The sequence below is a fragment of the Sinocyclocheilus rhinocerous genome, unplaced genomic scaffold (genome assembly GCF_001515625.1).
Source record: "Sinocyclocheilus rhinocerous isolate Xijiao unplaced genomic scaffold, SAMN03320098_v1.1 scaffold23, whole genome shotgun sequence".
NCBI classification, from domain to species: Eukaryota; Metazoa; Chordata; class Actinopteri; order Cypriniformes; family Cyprinidae; genus Sinocyclocheilus; species Sinocyclocheilus rhinocerous.
In genome coordinates this window covers 661,804-672,517 of record NW_015644367.1, presented here as the reverse complement: position 1 = coordinate 672,517, position 10,714 = coordinate 661,804, and the positions used below count along the sequence as shown (strand labels likewise).

General features: G+C 40.3%; 1 protein-coding gene across 1 annotated transcript in view; it reads left to right on the top strand.

Annotated features, from left to right (window-relative positions):
* Positions 1 to 10,417, top strand: part of LOC107758231 (mitogen-activated protein kinase kinase kinase 10-like) — a 44,223-nt gene extending 33,806 nt beyond the window's left edge. The window contains exons 11-12 of the mRNA XM_016575910.1: positions 643 to 1,177; positions 9,115 to 10,417. Coding sequence (XP_016431396.1) covers positions 643 to 1,177; positions 9,115 to 9,524 — 945 coding nt within the window. The 3' untranslated portion in view covers positions 9,525 to 10,417. The remainder of the gene's footprint in view (positions 1 to 642; positions 1,178 to 9,114) is intronic.
* The last annotated feature ends 297 nt before the right edge of the window (positions 10,418 to 10,714 follow it).

Sequence of the window (10,714 nt, the reverse complement as noted above, 5' to 3'; positions counted from 1 at the left end):
CACGACCGGAAGGAGCGGAAGCAGTCGACTGTGGCATAATAAAAGCTCCGCTGCTTTGAGCCATGTGTCGCGCTCGTTCAGTGGCCTCGTTTCGCTTCGACGGCTTTCAGTCTCACCCTGCTTCATTCTACTACGTTACCAAATCATTAGCTCATCCGTGAACATGATTTCTGCCCGAGTCCCGTCGGATTGCTTCGGCTGTGGGGATGAAGACTCCCATGATTACACACTCAGTCACGGCGTCATCAAACTACGCCTTTGTCTTATTTGTTTATTTTGAAAACGCGCCCTCTAGCGGCGAAAATTACATATTGTGCCTCTAAGTAATTATTAAATCATTTGAATTATTTGGGCTACCATATGTGAGTAACTACATTTTTATATACTACTACTACTTTAATATTTCCTTTCTTTAAAATTAGTGAATGTTACAAAATAAAAGTGAATGTTACAAAAACATGTTCAGCACCACAAATTAAAATGGAATATTTATTTTGCATATAGAAAATATTTTTAACACCACTGAAATTTGTTCTTTTGATATTTTGGTAGTAATTCTCATTAGATTTATTGCTATATATTATATTATTGTTTGACCTTATTGTTGAACTAATGTGACATTATTCATTCATATGTGTTCAGATGAGTCAAGATGAGCAGGACCCGCGAGAGGAGCAGAAAAAGAAGAAGGAGGGTTTGTTCCAGCGCACGGGCCGATTTAGACGCAGCACCTCTCCACCCAGCCGCACACTGTCACTCTCCCTGTCCCACAACCGCCATCACGACTCCATCCTGCCCAGCATGGACCCGTCTCCTTCCGTTACCCTCCTCTCTTTGTCCTCCCTCTCTGACTGCAACTCCACCAAGTCCCTGTTGCCCTCTGATCCTGATGACTTTGCCCCGACCCCTAGTAGTGCTCACCCGGTGGTCTCTCCTGCGCCGTCATTAAACCCTCTGTTGGACCTGAGAGCAGAGAGCTTCAAACGAGAGCCCAATCAGTCCCTCACACCCACCCACGTCTCTGCAACTATGGCATTAAACCGTGGGCACCGCCGCACGCCCTCTGATGGGGCCATCCGTCCTCGAGCACAGACAGTCGTGGGGCATCGACGCACCCCCTCTGATGGGAGCATACCCTTCCCCCCTGCATCAGCCCCGAACATTACACCATATACAGGTACAACATTTTACTTTAAATACTAGCTATGTGTTATTGGGTGAATCTCTGTCAAAACATTTACATTAACATTTAATTGTAAAATTACATGTTTTATTTTGCATAAAGTATAACAGTTACTTCCATGATGTGTAAGTACTATGCAAAAATTATAAAATATTATATAAAATAGATATTTATTTAGAGGAATGTGTACATAAAGACAATATTTTAGAACCAATTTTAGATTTGGTTTTGAACTTCAGATTTATTTGAACTTCTTTTGTAATTCCCATTAATCTTATACATATATATATACACTCACTGGCCACTTTATTAGGTACAGCTTGCTAGTACCGGGTTGGACCCCCTTTTGCCTTCAGAACTGCCTTAATTCTTCGTGGCATAGATTCAACAAGGTGTTGGAAACATTAGAGATGGTTGTGCGTGAAAATGCCAGTGGATCCGCAGTTTTTGAAATACTCAGACCAGCCCATCTGGCGCCAACAACCATTCCACGTTCAAAGTCACTTAAATCCCCTTTCTTCCCCATTCTGATGCTCGGTTTGCACTTCAGCAAGTCGTCTTCACCACATCTAGATGCCTAAATGCTTTGAGTTGCTGCCATGTGATTGGCTGATTAGCAATTTGTGTTACCAAGCAATTGAACAGGTGTACCTAATAAAGTGGCCGGTGAGTGTATATACTCAGTGGCGAGCTGTGACCTTTTTACCGGGTATGCTGAGTGATAAGATTAAGCCCCCCTCCTCATCGCTTAAGACACTCAAAGAGGAAAACACCGTGGCAGGTGTCGATTTAAAAGTATGCACATTCCTACTTTATTTGTAAATGGAATTCATCTCCAATCCTTCTTCTATAGTTTCAGGTAGTTATTCGAATGCTAGAAAACAGCTGCTTTTCCGAGTAAAAACCGCCAAATAACATAGTTACTTTATGATACTTAATATTCAGAGGGTGGGGAGATGGGGGATTCCCCCGCACTATATGTCTCTGCATGGACTGAATGATTTTTTGGTTTTATTTATTTATTTATTTATTCATTCATTCATTTTTATTCCCAGTGAATAGGAGTTAAAACTCCCACCCGGGTGACACTACTCCAATATTAGACCATGCAAAATACCAACAAAAAAAAAGCTTTTTAATTAAATAAATAAACAAAATAATAATAATAATATCTTTAAAATATTGCCAAGTAACGTTGCAAACAACAATAAAAATCAGAAAAGGACTTTAATGGTAAGCGACACAAGTATATGGAAAATATATAGTTATGATGGTTTTTTTTCATATGATTTAGTCGAGTTTCGGCAGTCGAGATCTGGCAGCAACAGCGCATTTTTCCGCTTGGGTGAGCGCTTTGCGGACAGTTTACCTCGCGCATGAAATCACCCGCAGACCAGCAAACCACTGAGAACGCGCTATAAGCCTGACGAGTCATAGCAACAAAGCAGAGCGAGAAAGCTGCGGAGAATCCGCTCGCCCGGAAGCAACCGCAACTGACTTAGATTTACAGAAAATTACCGTTGTTTTCAAATAAATAATTTTACATGCTTATTCCCAACACTTTATTAAGCTTTAAGTCACATCTCAAATGACAAGGGGTCAACTTATAATTATGTTTATATTAATTAACCCGTGAACTCATTCTCTCAGACGGCCTGGGTATGCGGCGCATTCCCAGCTTATATGGACGGAACGCCACTGATATATATATATATATATATAAACACTATAATATGTTGCTTAAAATATTTAAACAGTTGTTATGTTATTTGTTTCATTTTACATTAATGAGAATGATTTTTTTGCAGTGGTTATATAGCCTAACATTTTTTAAAAAGGCAATATTTTAAAATGACTAATATTTGTCTTAACTTTTTTGTGATTCCCATTATACTCAGTAGTGATTGTCATTACTGTAAAACAATATTTTACTGATGTATATTACAGTAGATATAATATTTAATACAGTATATATTTATTATATCCCTTTTTTGAACCACTTTTCAAAAAACTTTGAATTTATGAACCACTTTTTTGGCGCATGCGTTGGCTGCGACGGCACGGTCGGTGCGTTTGTTTGTTTGAGTGTTGATTAATTTTTGCTTTTTATGTTAATGCGGAGAGTGTACTGCGGCTGAAACACCATGGGGAATTTGACAAATTGGATTTTGACTATTCTTATCATAACATGGATCATTGACTGCGCTGTCTGGAGTATCCAGTTAAATGATGTCGGTGCGGGGCATGGACTACTACTTCTGTCTCTTCGTGGTTCTATCTATTGTCAACTGAACCCATCTATCCTCATCCCGCCTGACATGACAGTAACACCGGGCTTAAAGAGGAAGAGCGGTAGGCGAGGAGGGGTGCGCTGTAGACTCAGAAGGCGTCCGTTTAAACCTCCACTACCTTCAATTATTCTCTCAAATGTTCGTTCATTGAAAAATAAAATGGACTTGTTACATGCTAAATGTCTCACGGATGCATCGTTTAGGGAAGCATGTGTTTTGGCTTTGACTGAGTCCTGGCTGGATGAGTCTGTCACGGATACGGAGGTTGCCCTGGATGGCTTTGAGATCCTTCGGGCAGACAGAACTAGTAACTCGGGGAAAGTGCGGGGAGGTGGGGTGTGTATGTACATCAACTCGCGTTGGTGTACTAACATCAAAGTACATGGGAGGATTTGTAATCCGGTCTTGGAGCTGCTCACCCTGTCCGCCCGTGCCTTTTATCTCCCAAAGGAGTTTTCGACAGTTGTGCTTAGCTCCCAACAAACACAGAGAGTTCCCATTAGGTTCCCATTTGGTTATATTTTTGGGAACCAAATAAGAACGTTACAACTTTATAGCTGAAATTAAGCCAAGGTTAAGTGTAGTCTGAAAAGCAGATCATAAACACTGGGTTTGTTTGTATCTTTCTTTACTGCGCGCCTCTGATCTGAACGCGCTGCTCCAGCACGCGCTTTTCTCCTGTCTTCCACATAAAGCCGCGCGCACACGCATTATTTTAAAATCAACGGTCGTTTTACTGACTGACTAACATTCGTTTATTGATCTCTTTATTGAATAAATACAAAATTGCAAAAAATGTCCCAGATTACCCGAATTCACCCTATAAGTAATATATACAAGAGTAAATATGGTGATTTCAGAGATATTCGATACGTCTAATTGAAGAGAACATGCTAAAGTTTTTTTCTTAAAGGCAAAAACAAAACAAAAGATAAGCATTTATCCTTATAGAGAATGAGAAGTAACCATGGGAACGGATAGCGTATCCTGCTAATATGGCGGCGTCTTCCCGAAATGCAATGCGGAGTGAAAAGATCGTGACGTAACTCCTCATTCTCTATTGAGATCCATATCCGTCCGTCTTCCAGGCCGCTTACTCTACCGGACGCGGGAGTGCTGGATGATTACCAGTGTTGCCAGACGTACGATAATTATCGTATTTGTACCATAAATTTGACCTCTGAACGATGTACGATCAATAATGAAAAAAATCCCATAATGTTCGATAATTTTATGACAATTCAAATGATGGTAGTTTACCGTGATATATCGCATTACCGAATACCGGCACAAGTCTATGTAGTTGTAGTCATAGGGCTTCTATATTCATACAAATCGGCTCATTACAGACACTCTAAATGCGCTCGTGCACACCTCAGAGTGTGTTAAGAATGCAGGAGGGTGCCCTGCTTTAAAGCCAACAAGCACTATGTTGCAGTCCATGACGGCAAGAACCCCCTCAATATCTGGCAACACACAGGCTTCCGATGACAGCGGCTCAGATGTGGAGTTAACAGCTAAAGTCTGTCTACACTGGACGCGACAAAGTGAGTGCTAAAAATAATTTTAATACGTCATAAATAGAACGAGGCATCAGTTTAATGTCGGGGATGTGTCGTGTCATGTCGCATCCAGTGCAAACAGTCACTGATTATAATGGTTTCTATAGTATTTTGTTGCACTGCTCGCGTCCAATGTAAACACGGTACGCCTAGTTATCTATTGTGGCAATTTGCAGGTCGTGTCAAAAAGTTGTTGGTTTAGATATAGCTGTATTCTGTACGTTTGACTCGTGTACGATAATTTTCTTCCAAATACGATCATTTTGAGCTTCTGGTACGATACGATACTTGGAGATTTCCAATCTGGCAACACTGATGATTACTGACGTACAGCAGCGGTATCGGCGTAAAGAGGTTAGGAGAACGTTCTGGGAACCTTCAGAGAACTTTCTTTGAACGTTCTCGGAACATAAATAGAACGTTCCCTTTAGGTTAGGGGAACGTTCCCGTAACCTACCGAGAACGTTCTGGGAACGTTCCCAGAAGGTATCCCGGAACGTTCCCTTAACCTAAAGGGAACGTTCTATTTACGTTAAGAAAACTTTCCTGGCTAACCAACAGGGAACGTTCTTGGAACCAAAAACTAACGTTCTGGGAACCAAAAATTGTTAGCTGGGCTGTGCCTATGTCCCACCAAGCGCCAATATTAAGACAGCGGCTGAGCAAATAGCGTATTCTACACAGGCTATGCTCAGCAAGTATCCGGACGCTCCAGTATTACTTCTTGGTGATTTCAACAGCTGTCGGCTTGACTACGTACTACCAGCCTTCAAACAGTATGTAGATATACCAACAAGATTCCATACAACTATTGATGTGTGCTACAGTAATATCCCATAAGCCTATAAAGCCAGAGCTCTTCCGCCGCTGGGACTTGCGGATAATAATGTTATTCATTTACTTCCTGTTTACAAACAACGGCTGAAACAACACAAACCGATAATACACAGTGCCCCACAATGGTCGGAAGAGGCTATTGCACGCCTTCAAGGCTGCTCAGCGTGCACAGACTGGGAAGTTTTTGAGGGAGAGCTTGATGAGCAGACTTTGATTATATCATTGATTATATAAAATTCTGTATAGACACTCTGATACCGGCAAAGACTATTAAAACATATCCTAATTCAAAACCGTGGATCAATCCACAGATAAAACATCTCTTCTATAAGAAACAACTTGCCTTCTCTCAAAATTATAAACCGGGACATCAAAAGTGAAATATTCAAGGCTAAAAAGCATTATAAAAATAAACTGGAGCAGGATTTTGCAAACATGAACACTAAACAGGCTTTTCAACGTGTCAGGACTCTTACTGGACAATCTATTAAACGGACTACTTGTGTTTCAGATCCTATTACCTTCGCTACCAATCTTAATAATTTTTATGCCCGTTTTGACACCTCTGATTTTTCAGCAGAGTGTGACAGCCTTTTGGATTCCATGCCTCTTCAAGAGTTGGATTATGAGTCCCTCTTAACCAAGCAGGATGTCTATTTCCAGCTCATTAGATGCAAGCCGAATAAGGCTCTTGGGCCGGATGGAATTCCAGGTCGGGTCTTGAAAAACTCTGCCCTGGAATTAACTCCTATTCTTCATTCTCTTTTCCTTTGATCACTCTGCACTTCAAAAATACCAGTCATATGGAAATCATCAATTGTCATTCCTGTTCCTAAAAAATCACATCCATCAGAGTTAAATCATTACAGGCCAGTGTCGTTAACCTCAATCATAATGAAATGTTTTGAGAAATTGGTTCAAAATAGAATTTTTCCATATGTTTCACCATTTTTGGACTCTATTCAATTCGCATACAAGCAGAACAGAGGTACAGATGACGCAGTGGCTTGTCTTCTGCACTGTCTGCTTCAACACTTGGACATTACTGGAAATTATGCTAGACTTCTTTTTATTGACTTTTGCTCTGCCTTTAATTCAATTCAGCGTCATCAGGTAATCAAGAAATTACAGGGCTGGTCCATTTCTTTACATTCTCTATACGAATGATTGTCAGAGTCCATCTACTACTATTCATTATTTTAAATATGCAGATGACACAGCTATTCTTGTGTTGCTCAAAAACAGGGATAACGATTATTTTTTGGACTATCAACGTTCCATAACATATTTTAGCACATGGTGTGATGACAATTTTTTACATCTTAACATTTCAAAGACTAAAGAACTGGTTTTTAGCTCCTCCAAAACACAGATTCATCCCAGTATTGACATTAGATGGTTGAAAGAGTGGAGTATTTTAGATACCTTGGCATCACATTGGATGATCATCTCAGTTTTAATCAGCATATTTTAGGTATCCATAAAGGCTGTCAACAGAGACTTACAGTTCTCTTTAAACTTAAGCAGATATCTGTTCAGCCTCGTCTCCTTCTTCTCCTGTATCAGAGTATTATTGAGCCCATTCTTATGTATGGTGCCATTTGTTTTTTTTCATATGCTTATTGCTGCTAATAGGAACAAACTTTTAAAGATACCTCATTTGGCTAGTAGGATTATTGGTATTCCTACTCCAAAGATATCGGAGTGTGTTACTTCAACTATGATTCGGAAAGCACATATAATCCTAAATGACCCAGATCACCCACTCCATCTGTATTTTATTTTTCTCCCATCTGGCCGTAGGTACCCTTCAGACCTTGATTAGCTTGTTCGGGTGTGTTTGATTAGGGTTGAAGCAAAACTTTGCAGGGCTGCGCCTCTCCAGGACTGACGTTCGCCACCCCGGTATAGACTACCTATGTGTAGGAGGATTAACTTTAGTAAGAGTTTTGTTTCTACAGCAATACATGCTTTAAACACATAGGAAATTATCCATCGTCTTACAGTCTTGCATTTTTTTTTTGTGTGTGAATGTATTGTGACAAGTTTGTATGTACTTGTAAGGTACTTGTCCTTGTGTTGTATACGCACCTTCTGTGAAAAGGAATTTCCTCTCTGAGGACAAATAAAATGATCTATCTATATTTAATATATATTTAATATAATATAGATAATATTTTTTAATATACATTTTTTTATAATATATTAAAAATAATATAGTGTTATTTTTTTCTTTTTACTTTTTCTTTTTGCTGTATTTTAGTATATGTAGTATTTAATTGTGTATAATATATATATATATATATATAAATCATGAAATCATGTTTTATTTTCATATTAAAGTAAAAACTTTTTATTTTATTTTAACATGCCTCATTAAGAAAAATACAGTCTCTCATATCTCTTGAAAATATGATTTAATCATTTATTTTAAATTTCTTTAATGTGAATTATAATGTCACTTAAAGGGTTAGTTCACCCAAAAATGAAAATTAGCTTGTGTTTAACTCACCCTCGAAGCATCCTAGGTGTATATGACTTTCTTCTTTCAGACGAATCCAGTCGGAGTTATATAAAAAATTCGTTCCGGCGGAAGGCGTATGACATATGCGCAGCGCGCGCGCCTCTGAGATATGCTAGTCTTGCGAGTTTGTTTATAGGGGCAAAGGAAGCAAAGTTTCCTTACTTTAGCAAAGGAAAACCAGTCTCCTCTTGGCTTATATTGAAATCCTCCAACATTTTTCTTTGCAAAGCTTCTGTTTGTACTTCTAATTCGTGACCGGCGTTTTGTTTTGTTCTCTCTCCGCGCTCGTCACTAATCACGCAACGCCACGCGTCTTACGTCATCCGCCGGAACTGCTTCAGTGTATGACAGTCAGCAGAAGTGAGAGAAAAGTGTTTATTACGTTTAAAATATGGATATTTTTCTTGCAAAAACTCATGGATTCACTACAGGGGGCCTTTATTCATCCCCTGGAGCCGTGTGAGGCACGCTTTATTATGGATGCGTGCGCTTTATTTGACGACTTGTGGACTGTTCAACTGCAACACCCGCTGACTGCAATGATAGAGCTTGGAATAGCCAGGACAATTTTAATATAACTCTGACTGGATTCGTCAGAGACTGAAGTCATATACACCTAGGATGCTTCGAGGGTAAGTAAAACATGGCCTAATTTTCATTTTTGGGTGAACTAACCCTTTAAAGTGTCCTTCATGTTGTTCATGTGTTCTCCTCCAGGTTCTCGTGAAACTCTTGACATTCCACGCCTGCCTGACCCGTCTATGATTTACCCTTCAGCCCATCGCCGCAAACCTCCTCCTCCCATCCCCGTGCCAGAGCCAGACAGCCATACGGGCACACTAGAGCGTCCCAAAACCCTTGAGTTCGCTCCTCGCCCCCGACCAACCCCCGCTCGGGCACGTCCGGACCCCTGGAAACTGTCATCTCTGTCCCAGACGCTCAGTTCGTCTCCAGGTAGCAGCTGTGACAGTCCGCTGGGCTCGGGTGACAGCGGAGTGAGCGCTGGAGTGGGAGTCATCCATCAAAGCCTTCTCGACATGGACATGGAAGGCCAGAACAAGGACAGTACCATCCCCCTGTGCGGACAACACCCACAGGCCACTCTATGCGGTCAACATTTCTCATAGGAAGACAGACACCCCACCGTCTGGGCTGATGCACACTAACCAGCACTCTGTGGCCGTCGTGAGAGGTTTCCCCACAGTTTGCCCCGTGATCCCATCAGACCACGTTCTCTGGCAGCTCTAATGGAAAAGCTGCCCTCTGCAGTAGCTAGATAGTCACCTTCTGGACAGGTTAAGAGATAAATGACCTTGATTTTGTTTATCTCAGCCTGTCCACAATGACTCATTCTCTGGGAGTTTAATGGGCCTCATAACGGCTGAGAACGGTTGGTTAAACAGTGGCTTATTAGCGAGCAGGAGAGGGCAGTCTAACTACTGTAGGTCTGTGACATTCCTTGTTTGTCCATATCTATGTTATCATAGGGCAAGTCTCTCTTGCCTCTTCTTCTTCATCATGGTCTCCATGGGTACAACTTGTTTTTTGGCCTGGAAGAAAAATGCTAAGGTTTTTTTTCAACCTCATCCCCTCCAGTGTGTACATTGTAAAGTTCAGTGATGCTTTCTGTATTTACATTCAGGAGAATTGTGTGTGCCGTTAATTGCAATGACACAGGGAGCTCTCTTGCGAGTTGCATTCATTGTAATATATTGATACAATATAAAAATAGGTGTACCATAAGAATTTTATATTTTTCTTTTTTTTGGAAAAAAACAAACTACATCTCAAACTACTCTCTGCATGACCTAATCAGAATGTGAGAGCAGTCCAAACGTGAAATTAAACATGAGCAGATGCTTTCTCTCCATGTGTGGAGGTACTTGGCACTTTCCAAGGATAGGGTACACTTTTTTAAAAAACCATTAGAGGCATAAATCTCATGTTTTTGGTGAACTCATCATGAATTAAAGGCACAATATGTAAGATTTTTTTTATTAAAATATCCCAAAACCACTAGAACAGTGTTATATATTTTGCTGACTTGTGTACTTACATTATCCCAAATGTTTCGAAGAATGTTTAAATCCAGAGAAATAAGCAATTTTAACTAGTGACACGGCCCGTGTCCATAGTGTCATTGTGTCGCCTGCCAATGACGTTATAACCCCTCGATTTCCGGTTTTGTTTTGTAGAAAACATGGAAACACCAAAGACGCTTTAATATGCTATGCATTTTATTAGACAGGTGACGACCGCACAAAGTAGCATTATAACAGAACTAAATGTATCTAGTATGATAAAACAGCACTGCTTT